We start from the raw sequence: 17,618 nt of genomic DNA, 5'->3' as shown, positions 1-17,618 counted from the left end.
CTTGAAATGGCCACGCTTGTAACTATTTCATTCGTATCTCAAATCCTATCTCTAATGCAATGTCATTAATCCGTTCCAGTAAATCCATAAAAAACAAAAACATTCTGGATTGGATTTTTTTTTAACAAGCGAAAATAGAATAACACTGTACTTCAGAAAATCATACACTAATGACAAATAGATTGCAACGAATTGAACATTTTTTATTATTATTTGTGTTTTATCGGTCTTGTTGAGCTCACTGCCTATACCGTGGTCGGATCTCAATTTTAGGAAGTCAGGTTATTCGTACCTTAAAGCCCCACTGATGCGAAAAGCATGATTTTTAGTATGTTTTTCAATTTTTTAAAAAAAAAGGCAGCCGGAATGGACCCATCGGTTTTTTCACCACACAATATGATTTTGATGGTAGTGGCTTTTTGTAACTCCCGCCCTGAAAATCCTCTTGAGGGATTTGTTTTCGAGAAGAAGCAGGAAGTGATGTTATTTGCAGACGCCCACTCAGGCGGTCTCGTTTGTTGATACTAGTTTTAACTCCGGGAAGGTTACTCGTTGTTCCTTCGTGTTAGCCAAAATGTCTGCTCATTGTATTGCTGGATATTGTTCGAATACTCGGGAGGATGGATTTACTCTTCATACGGTTCATCGTGAAAAATGGATTGCACGGGTGCAAAGGACGAGAGCTTTGGGTTCCAATGACAGGTAGGTGTGTATACAGCTACTAAAAAAAAAAAAAAAAAAAAAAAAAAAAACAATAGTTGGGTGAAGGGGACGTAATATTCTTAGAACGTAACAAAAGATCCACGTATGTAAGTCAGGGGTACAAATTGTGTCGATGTGCCCGTCGGCTTCGGCCGGGGTGGCTCATACATACTGTCGGACAGTTTGTTGTTAGTTAGAAGTGATCCGCATATCATCTAAATATGGCTTAAAATGATAGGGTAATATCGCCCCGGTCACTTCACTCGATTGTGAGATGTTCTCTTCTTCGAAAAGAGCTTCCGTGTCCCATAGCAGCGGCCACTACGTGTTTTCAATGGCGAATGTCGCGGTTTTGGCGTAATGAACAAAGGAAGCAGGCAATATGGCTACCACTTGGATGTCGAATGAGACTTCCGCAATTTTGCGCAAGGATGACACGCTCTCCGCTCAGATTTATTTTTTCGTATAGACATTGAAGTGAATAATGTTAATAATGTTCATAGGGAAGTCAGTGGGGCTTTCAGCAGCATTGTACCGATAAATATTTTTCAAGACAGTTTTGTTTTGGTATCATGCCATTAGATTACTCCAATTTCAAATACGGTATGTGCCTTGGTTCAATAAAGGTTGGGAAACAGACATTGGGTGTCTGCAAAGCGAGTAAAGCACATTTTTTGGCTGTTGGCGTGAGGTTGCCAGGTTTTACATTGAATTCAGTCGACGAGTAATGTGGGAAAACACAAAAACATCCCGACAAAAAGTTTCCCAGTTCCAATAGGTTTTCAATCTTTCCGGCATTAATTCCCCCTTTCCGTTCACCCCGCGCGGCCTCCGCTGACAGGAGCGCAAATGAGTTTACCCGCGACGGCGTAGCAACAGAGTCTTAAAACACACACTGTCACGTAATACTTTTAATAATGAATGCGGCGTTACAGCGGTGGAACTCAAGTGTGTACGTGTGTGAGACAAAAAAGAAAAATGCTCATGGGGCGTTCAACCGCCGCCATTCTCTACATGTGCCGTACACAAAGCCAAGAACGTCTTGATTATTCAGAATCTCTTTCGTGCATTTTTATATTATTATGTATTGATCATATAATTGTTTTGTACTTCTTTAAAAATAGTTTGTTCATGATGATGATTCAATGGGTGACAATTGCGCGACTTATTCATGGCCACAAGAGGGTAGTATAAGACATACGTAGCGTATATTTGATGACAAAAACACATTCAGTAGACCCTCTCAAGAAAGTAATTTTTTTGCAGAGGGGAAAGAATATTTTCCTGTTCATATTGTTGTATACACTGTGGTACGCCTGCTTGTGTGCAACTCTGTATTTAATGGTTTATAATATCATAGACATTGATAGTACCGTATTTTCCGCACTATAAGGCGCACCTAAGAGTCTTTAATTTTCTCAAAAGGTGACGGTGCGCCTTGTAATCAGGTAGGCCTTATATATGAAAAAAAGTTTTGAAACAGGCCAGTCATTGAAGGTGTGCATTATAGTGCAGAAAATATGGTAGTTTCCTCAGCTATTCTGTTGTGGTTTGCATTGTGTATTAGCATTAAGCTAATGGACTTTTTTAAGATGAAGTTAACGTGATATGATTAAATACATAACGTGGAATTCTTTTTAACTGATACGACAGTAAACGTCGAAGAATTGCTCATCATCTGCCAAACTTTCTTTTCATGGCTTTCCCCGCCACTATCGCTAACGCGCTTAACTGAAAATCTTCTCCGACAGAAAGGCTCATATCTAGAAAAAAAAAACATAGAACTGTGTAATGAGCAGTTTTAACAGCATCTAACTTCCAGTTTCATCTGCTCTTTTGGACACGGGCCTGAGTTTTGTCCTCTAAACACTGAGCCAGCTCGTCCTTGTTGCTACGTAATGTACCATCCATGCTGCACGTGTCAGATGTGAGTGACTTCATACGTGTTTGTGTGCGAGTGCGAGAGAGAGAAAGAGAGAGGAAAAAGAGGGAGGGGACGTCCCGTTATCCTCACACAGGATGACGGGACCCTCTCTCAGCATCTCTCTGGCTGCAGAAATTCTCCCATTTGTCCTTCTCAATCAGCAGAGAGCGGCTCGCACGTTCAGAGGGTCTTACAAACACGTCGGCTCACGCGCACAGACGCAGTACACGGATTACTCTAATACCGACGGAGCGATCCGCAGCGTCACACAACCCCCGCTGGCTGTTACTCATTAGAGGCAGAATGAGCGCAGTCGACGGCGCGTTTGAACGAACGCTCGCCGCGCTAATTGGCGTCGGTTCACGATGCGCAAAGCGAGCGGGGTTGCGCTAACGTTGCGTGCGAAGTGGAGCCACTCCGGGGGCAAACATTTCCGTCAAGAGAATCAAACACACGCACACAGTGTCCTGATTACTGTTTCAGGAGCTGCAGAAATAGATACGATATTCTATCATTAGCCTAATAACGTCGCATAGTTGCCACCTCTCTCGATCATTAGGTGTGTTGATATGGTTGATAATCTTCCAGTCGGAAGACGGGAATGCTTTGCTCAACATATACAGTGAGGAAAATAAGTATTTGAACACCCTGCTATGTTGCAAGTTCTCCCACTTAGAAATCATGGTGGGTTCTGAAATTGTCATCGTAGGTGCAAGTCCACTGTGAGGGAGATAATCTAAAAAGAAAAATCCAGAAATCACAATGTATGATTTTTTTTAACGATTTATTTGTGTGTGGCAGCTGCAAATAAGTATTTGAACACCTGTCTATCAGCTATAATTCTGGCCCTCAAAGACCCGTTAATCTGGTCCATCTCCACTCCATGTATTATCCTGAATCAGATGCAAATGTGTGAAGTTGTGAGCTGCATAAAGACACCTGTTCACCTCGTGCAATCAGTATGACTCAAACTTGTAACGTGGCCAAGACCAAAGAGCCGTCCAAAGACAGCAGAGACAAAATTGTACAACTCCACACGGCTGGAAAGGGCTATGGAGAAATTGCCAAGAAGCTTGAAGACGAATGATGAGTTCCATCCCAAGAACACCATCCCTACTGTGAAGCACGGGGGTGGTAGCATCATACTTTGGGGGTGTTTTTCTGCACATGGGACAGGACGACTGCACTGTATTAAGGAGAGGATGACTGCAGCCATGTATAGTGAGATTTCAGGGAACAAGCTCTATCCCTCAATCAGAGCATTGAAGATGGGCCGTGGCCGGGTCTTTCGACATGACAATGACCCGAAGCACACAGCCAGGAAAACCAAGGAGTGGTTCCGTAAGAAGCATATCAAGGTTCTGGCGTGACCTAGCCAGTTTCTAGACCTAAACCCAAAAGAAAATCTTTGGAGGGAGCGGAAACTCCGTATTTCTCAGTGACAGCCCACAAATCAGTCTGATCTAGAGAAGATCTGTGTGGAGGAGTGGCCCAAAATCCCTCCTACAGTGTGTGCAAACCTGGTGAACAACTACAGGAAAAGTTTGACCTCCGTAATTGCAAACAAAGTCTCCTGTACCAAATACTAACATTGGTTTTCCTCAGGTGTTCAAATACTTATTTGCAGCTGTATCACACAAATAAATCGTGTTTTCTGCATTTTTCTTTTGAGATTAATTCTCTCACAGTGGACGATGCACCTACGATGAAAATTTCAGACCCCTCTGTGATTTCTAAGTGGGAGAACTTGCAATATAGCAGGGTGTTCAAATACTTATTTTCTTCACTATTTATGCAACCTTAGAAGAACAATTTCATGTGCAAAAGCTGGAACTCAACACTGATCAATAATGTCGAACTGCATCACCTTGGCTATGCATGCAAGGCCCGGGGAGAGTCTAACAATAGCGGCCGTATCATGAGCCCTAAGTGCAGTATTTGTGTATTGCAGCATCAAGAAGATATAAATGGACCTTTCGCTCCCTCCGTGTACACTATCGCCGTGTCTACCATGTAAGTGCCAAGGCCCGAGCAGAAAACAGACACTCTAATCTCTAGTCGCAACACGGAATCGCAGAAAATAGAACATGAGATGAAAAGACAGGTAGAAAGAGAATGGGGGGTGGTGAAATGGATGAATAAACAAAAAGAATAAAAGCGAATGAAAAGAAAAACGATTTGCTAATTTCCTGACTGACTGATGCACATTGTTAGCTGCCTTACGAGGATAAAAAATTTTGCCAAATACAATTTTTTATCAGTCTTTATTGATGCCAATTAATTCCTCTGAGGAAACTATATTCTGTATTTAATATTTAAAATGGAAACTCCAATGATCATTCAATAGTTCAAGTCTAGGATAGAAAAAAAAGGTCCATACAACAACCCAAATAATGGTCAACTTAAACTAATTTGTGGCATTCAGTGGCACTAAGACTTCCAAGCGCTCGGACGATTTTGTCTCGAGCTGCGAGCAAATCTATGAGTTACAGAACGAGTACTAGACGGTGGTACCCCACTTCGCAAGAAGCAGCAGCAAATAGCGACCAGCTCTTCAAAAAGGTGGCCAGGTTATAGCTGCGTAGCCACCCCCAGTTCAACGGTAAATATAAAACAAAAAAAATTCTACATAGCGTATTTAACCAAACCATACAACCTGGGAAAGCCCTATGGCTGAATACTAAATGCCATAAATGGGCAAACAAGCAAGCATCAATATTACCCATGACCGCAGCTTACAGAGCTTTAGTTGATGTTCAAAGTCAGGCTGGAACGGATTAATGGTATTTCTATTCATTTCAATGGGTAAAGACGATTTGAGATTTGTTTGGTGGTGTTCTGTGAGATTTTTTTTGAAATATGTGCCTTGGCTTGACAAAGGTTCGGAAACACCTAAAAAAACGAAACTGATCCTCCGACATGACCTCCCTGTTTCTTCAGGTTTGTCCTGTACGCCCGTTCTGCCCCCACGTCGCGGCTCCTTCTACGTGGAGAGCGGCACCGGGGTGTCAGTGGGCAGCGTCTTGGCCTTCTGGTGCCGCGGAGGCTACCAGCTGGTGGGCAATGACAAAATCGACTGCAACGTCCGCAACGGGAAAGCGCAGTGGAGCAACTACCTGCCCGTTTGTGAGGGTAAGGCACCACGTCAAGGGCGCAAGTACACGGAAGAGCGCTCGCGCATTGGGAAATGTTCTCTCTTCCAGCAATCCCCAGGCCGGAGGACCGCGGGTTGAGAGTGGCCGTGTTGGCGTCGGTGGTGAGCGGCGTTGTCATCCTCGCCATGTCGCTCTCCTTCCTGGTCTGCTGCCTGCAGGAACAATCCAGCAAGAAAAAAGCCAAAAAAGAAGTTCGGACCAGGTGCGTGGAACCGAAAAGAAATCATCTCATTTCCCAGACTAGGAGTCAATGAGACTTCTGATGCTGGAAGAAGTACAATGCAGTACTAGCTTCGTGGAAAGCCAAAACTTTAATGAAAACATTCTTGGCAAAGGCTTTCGGTCTTGCCCGTCTTGCCCCGGTCCAAGAATTTTACCTCTCGCAGCGTAATATGAATCCCCCAGGCCATCCCCTCTCATCATAGCCCCGAGACGGGATGAAAGTGCTCCCCCACCCGGCCCCTGTCATCCCGCTGTCCGAGAGACTTTCATACCAGACCAAAAATGATGAAAAAAAAAAAAAGAAATTTAATCAACCAGTCGGCAGGGGGGTGGTCATACCGCGCTCCCCCCCCCCCACGCCACCCCAGGGGGGGGTCTCTTCCGGCCAGTGAAGTTCATCAGAGCAGGAAGGGGAGGGGGTCATCCAGCCGGCGTGGGGTCATGCCTCGCTTTCAAGTGCCCGCTCAGGGTGCATCTTGGCCAGGGCATAGAACAGCAGGAACGAGGAGGGGTGGGTGAGGATGAGAGAGTCACCCGGGTAGGGCATTTTTCCCCCCCTCTATACCGCTGTCACGGGCTTGACTTGGCAACCGAGAACCCCTCTGGGCAGGCGTGTGCGAGCGAAGCCGACTAGATGTTACCGCCCCGCCCCTTCCATCCCGCTGTTCTCTGGCCGTACACGAGACGTTCGTAACAGGCAACAAATGACAGCGGGGGGGGGGGGGGGGATATCAAATCAACCTGCTGGTTGGGGTCACACCACGGTCTCTCCCATGCCCGCCCGGCGGGGCTCTCGGTTGCCCAGAGTAGTTCAGACAGCTGGATGCAGGGGAAGAAGAGGAGGAGGAGGAAGAGGAAGAATAAAAATAATCATCCAGCCGGCAGGGGTCATGCCTCGCTTTCACATATCCGCCCAGAGGGCCTCTCGACTGGGCAGTGGAGTTCATACCAGCCGGATGGAGAAAAAGAACAAGAAGGAAATAAAATGTGTATTATTTTCTATCCAACCATATTCGCTTGTGCTATAAAAATGTGGAAATGTTTCTAGCTCCGCGCTAAGTAAAAGCAGCTCACAGATCTGGTCGAAACGTTCTTCGTTGGCAGACGCAGAGGAAAGCGATCAGCCCGTCGCAGCGAGCGATGGTTGGACAGAGAAGACGGGGAGTGGGAGGGCTTCCCCCCTCCCAAGATCTTCCACCTGTCCCAGAGGATGAACCCCCGACTGGCACCGGACAGCCCGCTCTACCTGACCGGAGGCCTCGGCGGATACGAGAACCGAGGATATCAGAGGTAGCCAAAGCCCGACGGTAAAGTACCAGGTCCGATCGGAACGAACGAAACGATCACCTAACCGGGGGAGGATTTGTTCCAATCAGTGGAATTGATTGGTCATGCTTTGAAACAACTGAGAAAAATGCAGCACGCCAATTGGCTTGATTTACTCGCAATTAGTTTGCTGTCGAAAGAAGGTCGCGACCCAGGTCAAACTTTCCATCCACAACTCAATTCAGAATATTCAGAACGATTTTCCCATCCCATTCAAAACTCATAATCGCGTGATTGCTTGGCAATTTTCCCTCAAGGGATGAAGTCAAACTCCTCGCCCAGCCACCTCACCTTTCAGTTTAAGACTTTACAAAATACCACCACCGAAATATATTCCATGGGTTATATAAAAGTACAATTACTATTTTCTTCATGCCATTTTTACCACAATATTTTAACTTTATTCGAGAAAAAAAAAATCTTATGCACTTAAAATATATAATATAGCTTCTTCTTTCCCTGTTTTTGTCATTTTACTACTTTAGTGTAAAAGTAAAATATATTACTTTAAATTTTTCCATATTACCGCTTGATTCTTGTAATTTTCCAACTTTTCTCCTAGGCATTTTTACCAAAATATTGTAACTTTATTCTAGAAAAAAAATATTATGAACTTAAAATATATAATATAGCTTCTTTTTTCCCTGTTTTTGTCATTTTACTACTGTAGTGTAAAACTAAATTTTTCTCTTCATTTATTTTTTATTATGGCTTCAGTGTTGACAGAAATTGTCAGTTTTATTACAATACGAGGGTGCCATTATTCTAAAAAAATAAACTTTCTATTAAAAATATTATTTTTCTGGACACACTAATTTAAGACATTATAGAAAAAAAATCTCTTAATATTCCGTTATTCATGAAACTTAGCATGTTTCTCCTAATTTTCTCAGATTCCTTCATAGCCAAGGCACCTACAGAGACTCAGTAAAGATTACAAATGATTTTTTTTATGACGATAAATACAGAGTATCCATTAAGTCTCTGGAAGTGCATCGATTTCAACAACGGTTTCAGGTGATGAAAAATTTTGTTAAGCACTTCATACAAATCTGATCAAAAATCTATTATATATATTTAAATTGAAAAAGGTTTTTCGGCACCCTGTACTATTATATATATATATATATATATATATAATTTTTATCTATTTATTTATTTTTAAGTTTCCCCTTCTTTTAAAGTGTCATTCCTGCTAGGTTTAGAGACAGCCTGTTGACCACCTGAGCAAAACCTTTCATACGCTAATCAAAGGCAAATATTAAGTTATTTTTTTAAAAATTCTGTCTCCACATCTCTTCCCCACACAGGAGTCAGGAAAGTCTTCTAAAGGCCGGCCCTCCTGGTCTCTACCGCTCCGAGTCCCAGCTCTACCCGCAAGTGGTCCTCCAGAGGGTCCTGCCCCCGACTGCCCCCTCGGCGCCATCCGCACCCTCGGCCCCGCTCTACCTGCACCTCCCCACCTCGTCCTCTTCTTCCACGCCGGCCCACGCGACCGCCCACTCACAGGCGCACCTCATGGGGCAGTACCCCACGCCTACGTACCCGCCCAATCCGAACACGTCGGTGCCGCCGTTCCACCGACCCGTCCCGGCGCCCATCTACCCCAACCCCAACCCGAGGCCGCAGCAGCCTTGGCAGTGAGCTCGCTCCTCGAGGCCGAGGTCAACCGGGTCGAAGGAGGGGAAAAAAAAAACGCCCCACGCGTGAGCAGACGAGTAGCGACGGCCGATGCGGACACCCCAAGTTCTCCTTTTAGTGCATGCAAGCTGGACACAGGAAGCCAGGCAGGGTTTTGTTCCCCCGAAGCAAAAGGACCAAGACTGCAGACTTCAGTTTGTAGGCAGCTCAAGTTTCTTCCAACCTCCACCGAGGAGCATGGATTTTTTTTTCCCATTTGTTCATGTGCAACTTCCTGTGGAAATGTTTTGATATTTAACCCTGCTTTACGTACAAGTATACAGTGAAGAAAATAAGTATTTGAACACCCTGCTATATTGCAGGTTCTCCCACTTAGAAATCATGGAGGGGTCTGAAATTTTCATCGTAGGTGCATCGTCCACTGTGAGAGAATTAATCTCAGAAGAAAAATCCAGAAACCACTATGTCAGATTCTTTTTTTTTGCGATTTATTTGTGTGATCCAGCTGCAAATAAGTATTTGAACACCTGCCTATCAGCTAGAATTCTGACCCTCAAAGAAGTGTTAGTCCGCCCTTAAAAGTCCACCGTATTATCCTGAATCAGATGCCCCCTATGTGACGTAGTGAGCTGCAGAAAGACACCTGTCCGCCCCATGCAATCAGTAAGACTCAAACTTGTAACATGGCCAAGACCAAAGAGCTGTCCAAAGACACCAGAGACAAAATTGTACAAGTCCACATGGCTGGAAAGGGCTACGGACAAATTCCCAAGCAGCTTGTTGAAAAAAGGTCCACTGTTGGATCAATCGTTAGAAAATGGAAGAAGCTAAACGTGACGGTCAATCTCAATCAGAGTGGAGCCCGATGCAAAATATCACCTCGTGGGGTCTCAGTGATCCTTAGCAAGGTGAGGAATCAGCCCAGGACTACATGACAGGTCTTGGTCAATAACCTGAGAAGAGATGAGACCACCGTTTCCAAGGTGACATCATGGTTCTTCATCTTTGGAGGGAGCTGAAATTTCTCAGTTTCTCACCGACAGCCCAGAAAGCTGTTGGATCTAGAGAAGATCTGTGTAGAGGAGTGGGCCAAAATCCTTCCTGCAGTGTGTGCAAACCTGGTGAATAACTACAGGAAACGTTTGACCTCTGGAATTGCAAATAAAGGCTACTGCACCAAATATTAACAATGATTTTCTCAGGTGTTCAAATACTTATTTGCGGCTGTATCAGACAAATAAATTGTTTAAAAACACATTGTGGGTTCTGGATTTTTCTTTTTAGATGATCTCTCTCACAGTGGACGATGCACCTACGATGAAAATTTCAGACTCCTCCATGATTTTTAAGTGGGATATTGTCCAATTTAGCAGGGTGTTCAAATACTTATTTTCTTCACTGTATCCCCTGTTGATTAAGGATGTCGCCACAAATTGCGGGATTAGGTCATCAGATCTTGAAACAATAGAGACTGAAATGAAGTGCACCAATTCTCCAAATATGGATTTGTTTTACTTCATAACTACTACAAGAAATTCAATAATCAAACTGCTAATCTTCTGCGCAAGCAGGAGCGGATTTAATGACATTGACATTCAAACACTGTTTGCTTCTACACATAATAAGATACTTACGTTATTTTTTTTCTAAATAAAAAAAAACGTGTTTTGACGCTTTACTTGGACCGCACGCCACAATGATGAGATCAGAACGTCTGTGACGGGTTAACCGAGGAGGAGCGATTTCGTGAACATGTACAAAGTGTAAAAACCGATGAACTTGCTTTGAGACGGCGGACTGGAAATGTGACGCTCGTTCCTGAACGCACCGGGAATTGCACCGAAGACGAGATATAAAGCAGGCATGGGTGTTTATTTCATTTATTCCTTTTGTTTATTTCATGATTTCTGTCCTTGTAGCATAGATTTTATGAAAAGAAAAAGCTCGTGATGATTTAGTCTTTTTAACTGTGGGGATTTATGATTTTTTTTTTTTTTTAATCATAGCACGAAAGTGATCACATGATCAAATTTGCACTTTTGGGGGGCGCTGTTGATGTTATGGACTATCCCTCCATCCATTTTCTTTGCCGCTTATCCTCAGAAGGGTCGCGGGGAGTGCTGGAGCCGATCCCAGCTGTCAACGGGCAGGAGGCGGGGTACACCCTGAACCCGTCGCCAGCCAATCGCAGGGCACTGTTATGGACTAAAAGTGATTCATTTTAACATCTTTATGATAGTGTGTGAGTGTGCAATAAAAGTGGAGAGAGTTTTCTTGTGGTGTGTATTTAACAGGAAATACACACAAAGTTGAACTTGTTGGACTATTTTTTTGAAAGAAGTGACCCGACTTCATTTGCGTGCAGGGCGACGCTGACGAATGAGGGCAATTGACACAACCGGTCAGTCGAAAGAAAAGAAATAAGCGGACTTACTCTTCTTGAAATCATTTTCTTCGCCGCCTATCCTCACGAGGGTCGCAGGGAGTGCTGGAGCCTATCCCAGCTGTCAACGGGCAGGAGGCGGGGTGCACCCTGAACTGGTCGCCAGCCGATCACAGGCCAAACAGCTGCACTCACAACCACACCTATGGGCAATTTCGAGGGTCCAATTAATGTTGCATGTTTTTGGGATCTGGGAGGAAAACCGGAGTGCCCACCTGGAGAAAACCCACCCAGGCACGGGGAGAACACGCAAACTCCACACAGGCCGGTCCGCGATCGAACCCGCGACCTCCGAACTGATTCACCCTACCGATCACATAACCAGTATCTGTATTAATATTTCATCTTAATTCATACTTGGTCAAATAATGCAGTGACAAAATGTTGCTGGTGATTACACTCGTAGCACTTTATTGACTCATAATTGTGAAATCTCAATCTGCTGGTACAACGGGTGTCGAAACATTAGAAAGAGCACTCGCTACTCGAACTATCCGATCCAGCGTTGTGTAACATCCATATTTTTTCATGTATTCCGTGGGTATGGTCGATTTCAAAATGGAATAGTTCCGTCTCAGCATCCCGACGACACGCTCGGCGTGTTTTCGCACCTTGGCGGCTTCCTTGCTTTTTTCTACTTCCGAGGGGTCAAGGAGGGCTTCGCCGCTGGCGGATGGCGGAACCTCAAGCGTAGCGCCGTAGACAGCCAAGGAATCCTTGATATCGAGGCCCCGGTCTGCGAGGACGACGTCCCCGGGGAGGAGAAAATCCAGAAACCCACTTTGTTCCGTTACGTATTTGTCCGGTGTCCTCCCACCCCAGCCCTTACTCACAAAAGAGATGAACCCCTGCGGGGCGACACTGACGAAATATTTCACCGTAATACGAGATTTCGAATTGGAGTAGGTCTGGGCTCTCGCTTTCAGGTCGCTGGGCGTTTCGAGGAACACCTCGAAACAATCAATTATCGAAACGCACTTCGAGTAATCGCCCAGTCGGAAACACGCCGGCATCGATAAACGAACCTGATCTTTGTCCGGCCAGAAAACGAGCGCCGGGACTAACTTGCAGTTCATCACGTGGATCACGTCCAGGAATATTCTGGAGAGACTCGACGCGTGCAATCCATAGATGTAGCTCAAAATAACGTAGCTGACGTTGAATCGCAACCTCAAGAGAGTCATCATGAACTGCTGAGACCTCGATAAGCTTCGGTCTTGCAAAAACGGTTCCGTTATTTTGAAGACCTCCATTAAGACCGCGTAAGACGACATCCCGGTACACTGCTTGACTTTTTTATCGCTGCCTTTCAAAGACTCGACGTCAAACAAATACTTCCGTTGAGCAGATTTCAGTTCAGCGTTCGCAGCTTGTAGCTGCTGACGTTCTCTGATCAACGCGTCGATAGACGGAGAGGTTAAATCGGTCTGCGTCTGAGTTCCTGTCTCTTTGCCGCCGGGAACACGGAACGGATTGCGCCCGGCGGCGACGCCGCCACTCACGTTCGGAAGCGAAGCGGCGCCATCTTGCCCTGCGCGCCGCTCCTTCGTTGTCCTCCTCCTCTGGGAAGGTTTCGAGGCTGGCGGCGCTTTTCTTTTCTGAGGACTTTTCGTGTGTTTGAAAACGCTTGGGATGAAGTCCGGTGACAAGGGCTGGTTACTTTTTGACCCTGTGAAGTGAAAATAAACACACATAAGTTTGAAAACAACATTGTTCATCAAATGAAATGAAAATATATATATGAAATAAAATTGTCTTGATGTGCCCTGCGATTGGTTGGCAACCAGTTCAGGGTGTACCCTGACTCCTGCCTGTTGACAGCTGGGATAGGCTCCGGCACTCCCTGCATCCCTTGTGAGGATAAGCAGCAAAAAAAATGGATGGTTTTCTATAGAGCTCGTGCACATGCCACTGCAGTTCACACGGCGCCACATTGCCAGTCAAACCAAGCTGCTCGGCAGTGCGGGCGTCGCTAAACCGGAGCAGGTTTTTCAAATTGCCCGAGACAATTCTGTAAATAGATCATTCTCTAGAATACCATTTGAAAAAAAAAAAAATGAAAAGATCGACGGCAATTAAACAGGATGGATAGTCCCCGATGAAATACACACGCTGATCATTTCAAAATTATTCTTCTCAATCTCAAATTACCAAGAAGTATTTATAATGCCAAGTAGGCTCATTTTAGAACAATGGATATTTAAAAAAAATAAAAAATAAACCATCTGTCACAGCGAAGTTTACGGAGGTAAGTGTGCGGCAGCAAACGCTTCAGTGTAGGGAGGCTACTTTTTTTTTTGCCAATCATAATTAATGAATGAGAGTTTGTCTAAAACCACGGGTCATTTCTTGAAATATTGATATTTGTATTGAAAATAAATCTGAGTGGGTCAATCACAATTTGGGATTTATTCTTGATTGAGAACAGATCCAGAAATGCCATATTTGTATGCACCCAGACTTTTCTACGCTTTCAAATTTTCCCGTGTAAATCTGAACGACTTACTCACCAGATCCGTGTGTAGATCCAGTTGTTAAGAGACAAGCGGACGCCAATTAACAGTCAAATTTCTCATCGGCGAAAACATCGACTTCGGCATTAAATATGGGTCCTCTTTGCCAAGTCTCTCAATTTTCCACGTACCTTCGTTTACCGGCAATATGGCAACGTAAACAAAAATCAAGTGATATTATGACGTAGGCGGATGAGCTCTAACCTATCCAGACATCGTCAACTATTTCCTCTTCTCGACAATCGCTCGTACCGTGGACCAACTAAAGAATTACAAAGGTCTGGAGGCCTACAACAACTTCATCAATGGGTTTGTGATGCAGCGGTATCCATTTTAAGCAACCCGTGCCTCCACACTGCTAAGGTTGATGTACAGCACAATGCAATTTAAATATGTCGGCTGAGGCTTACTTAATTTCTGAGTGAATGCTGTCGAAAGTACTCATTTGCGTGATTACAGTCAACATTGAGTTCAATTATTTTCATTATACCAACGAAAGAGGTGTAGTTTTTTTTTTTTTTTTTGCAAACTTATTACAATAAATTAAATTACAACACCTGCTCCCTTCCCCTCGCCCGACACTTTTTTTGTACGTGTCAGTTTCAAGGATGGCGCCCAATCAATGCTGTCTTCTCTGAACAAGGCGGACGGTTTACCTGTAAAAATTTAAAGAGAAAGTAAGGATGTCATTGTCGTCAATGACGATATATATTTATTCTATTTGTGATCGTTAAAGCCTAGAGACCTGCATTATGTTATTTGTTATTGCTAAGAAGGTGTGAAATTCTAAAAAGGTATCCAATACGTACCAAGAACAAAATGCTCCGAGCAAACCCTGACATAAGGGAACGACTTGGCTTTGAGATCGGCTCTGTTGATACGAGACAGCCACAGTTGTCGCCTTCTGCTTGATAAGTGCTCGGTTTTCTCGCACTGGTGCTTGAGCACGGCTGGCAGTCGAAAGAAAGACGCTTTGCAACGCCCACTTTCGCTCGGGCAACCGGTCACGTAGCAGTGCACCCCCATTCGTACGCCTTTCTGCTTTCTGAACTTATTTCTGCTTCGTCCACTCGAATCGACCCATCCAAAATGGAGACCGGTTTCCAAACCGGAGGTTGTGTGACGTCGGACGAAAATAGTGCACGGACAGTGCTCGTCTGACGTCACATCGCTTCCGGTTTAGAAAACTATTCGGTGCCAGCGGCTACCCCGACCTCGGCTGCTCGTCCCCTCACCACCACCACCACCATAAATATGCACCTACCAGAAATGAAATGCTTGCTGCACAGTCGAGAGTACACGGTGGGCGCCCAGTTGTCCCTCTTCAAGGCAGATACCCATCTGTCGCACCTTTCTTTGTTGGCTGGGAAGTGATAAAAGTGTATTCCGGACCCCTTTTTCTGTCTGTTCTTACAACCATAAGCCACACAATGAAATACCATGACGAAAAGGCCCTAACGCGATTATAAACAAGTCACTAATCACAAAAAAATAACACCGAAGAACGCGAGTTGGAGTTTTGGCGTCCAGGATGGGTTCGGAAACAAGTCATGTGACTCGTGACGTCACGTAAAAATTGTTGCTATAATAAAACACCTACAATATTGCCCGCAAATACTGATACTTTAGGAAGCTGTCATCTGTGGTCCCCGCCACCGATTCAAAGTGACGCATGCGCAGAAGGCTTTGTTTAAGGAAATGACGGAAGTTGACGAGAACGATACTAAATAATAATAATCATTTAGATGTGTGTTTGTGTATGTGTGTATGTATGTATGTATGTATATATATATATATATATATATATACACTCCATCCATTTTTTTCATGGCTGGATGGATGGATACACAACTAGTGTCTTTCAATGTACCATCTTGATATGTCAAATATTGACGTTTCCTGTGACATCCGCTTAGTTTGACGCATGCGCAGTATACTGTTTCCGCAAATTAGACTCGACGACGACAGCAGACAAAAAAAAAGCAACATTTCAGGATGTAAATTGTAAAGTATTCGAATTATAGTTTGTGTAAACATGCGTAAAAAACAGAACATTGGTAATAATAATCATCATAACAATATATTATTATTATTGTACCATGCAACTCTTTGTGAAACTTTTGGTAAAAAGTACACGTGATTAAATGGATATTGCCAGTGCCACTAATTATTCGTTTTTTATTATTTAATTATTCTATTTTTCGCAGAGGACCACCGATCTCCCACACACTCGCATTTACATCAACGGTTATAAATTAAAAAGTTACGACCGATAATATCTGCATACCGTCATCCCGAACGGATTCGTGGGCCAGAGAGGAATATTTTTTTTTGAAAGCTCCCCATCTCCTTTCACATCGCCGCCCGTCCACTAAACCAATCCCATCTGCTCCCAAAAATTCAAATGAATGAGTATTTACATTTTTTTCCCCCCACCATCATTCTTGCATGACTAGGCAGAGCGGCGGCCATAACTTGTTTGCGCTCGATTATTGCCGTCCAGAAAAGCATCTGCGGGCCAGGATATAAATAGACGCGGCCCCGTGTTCTTCACCCATTTGTACAGTGTACAGCTGTGCCATCCTCTTGTTTAGTAAATAAATACATAAATTAAAAAAAAGGACAGCCCTCAGCAATTATGGGTGTTAAAAAGTCTTGACTTGTTGATAGGCTACCTTTTATTTCACGTCATTGGTTCATAACAACGAAAAACGCATTTTGAATGGGGAGGACGTCACTTTGCGGCCGGCGTCGTTACGCGGACTGCCAGCAGGATAAAACTCCTTCAACAAATTATGCATTGAAACTTTCATTATAATATACATGTGGTCTAAAGTTTTGTTTCTCATCCCCCACATTTTTTTATTTGAAACAAAAGCTTTTTCTGAAATTTCTACATGTATCCAGTAAAATACTTCACAATAAAAAAAAATTAAAGCTGATATTCTATATACTCTATATCTATTGAAGATCTGGGTAGATACATAGAGTGTAAAAGGTCTCCACCCGCTCGACCCGGAACTCTTTTGGGGTAACGTTTCACATATTTCTGTGAAACGCGACATTTTTTTTTTTTGGGGGGGGGGGGGCAGTAATACGCTTCCATAAGATCCCGTGGAGGGCGAATCGAGCCTCCGTCTGCACGAACCACACTGTCGCGGACGTCTCCCTATAAAAAACTTGCACAACTTCAGAGCAAGTGCATTGTGGGTAAGAAATGTTTGTGTGTCAGCCATGTTGGGAGGTTGTAAACAGTTCTTAAAGTTTGTCTACATACCAGCATCGCGTTCATTGTATCTGCACTTTCTATGGCGTTTTCCAAGTATTTCGAGGATCTGTCGGCTGATCTGAAACCCTACTACAGGCAGAAAATCAGTTTATGTGAGGATCTGGACCCGTATAGTCGATCGAAGGCTGATTTTGCGACTGAAAAATGTTGGCCGAGAGTGGAATACCCCCGACATTGTGAACTACTTGGTGCTTACAACCAACAGCCTGAGTCACCCACAGATTGAAGGCCTACAAGTCCGTGGAGGCTTACAATTACTTTGTAAGCGGGTGGATTCATAGTGTCCTCTGCAAAACGTTGTCTGAAGAAAAGGTTTTAATCGTTGCCCGACTAAGTAACTTGTAATCACCCGGAACAGAGTGCGTAACTCACTGTTGTTGTTGTTGTTGTTGTTTCTGCTTAG

The 17,618-nt window shown here is 44.1% G+C and overlaps 2 protein-coding genes across 8 annotated transcripts in view; one reads left to right on the top strand and one right to left on the bottom strand.

The window, feature by feature from the left end:
• Positions 1 to 17,618, bottom strand: part of slc13a4 (solute carrier family 13 member 4) — a 50,831-nt gene that overhangs the window by 30,943 nt on the left and 2,270 nt on the right. For 4 of the 7 annotated variants that reach the window (XM_061806535.1, XM_061806541.1, XM_061806542.1 and 1 more), the window contains exons 1-3: positions 14,736 to 15,174; positions 14,484 to 14,582; positions 12,916 to 13,082 (exon numbers count right to left, since the gene is read on the bottom strand). The gene's annotated coding sequence lies outside the window, so the exon portion shown is untranslated. Of the gene's footprint in view, positions 1 to 12,915; positions 13,083 to 14,483; positions 14,583 to 14,735; positions 15,176 to 17,618 lie in introns of those variants that run through there. The other 3 variants (XM_061806540.1, XM_061806536.1, XM_061806537.1) reach the window with 3 other exon arrangements.
• Positions 5,351 to 8,973, top strand: zgc:162331 (uncharacterized protein LOC793007 homolog). Its single transcript, XM_061807994.1, has 6 exons — positions 5,351 to 5,387; positions 5,567 to 5,758; positions 5,830 to 5,972; positions 6,510 to 6,532; positions 7,114 to 7,293; positions 8,640 to 8,973. Exons 1-6 carry the CDS (start codon positions 5,351 to 5,353, stop codon positions 8,971 to 8,973), a joined length of 909 nt encoding a protein of 302 aa, XP_061663978.1.

Source organism: Syngnathoides biaculeatus, chromosome 20, assembly GCF_019802595.1.
Source record: "Syngnathoides biaculeatus isolate LvHL_M chromosome 20, ASM1980259v1, whole genome shotgun sequence".
In the NCBI taxonomy this organism is placed as follows: domain Eukaryota; kingdom Metazoa; phylum Chordata; class Actinopteri; order Syngnathiformes; family Syngnathidae; genus Syngnathoides; species Syngnathoides biaculeatus.
The sequence above is the reverse complement of the archived record's forward strand: the minus strand, read 5'-3'. Positions and strand labels throughout refer to the sequence as shown.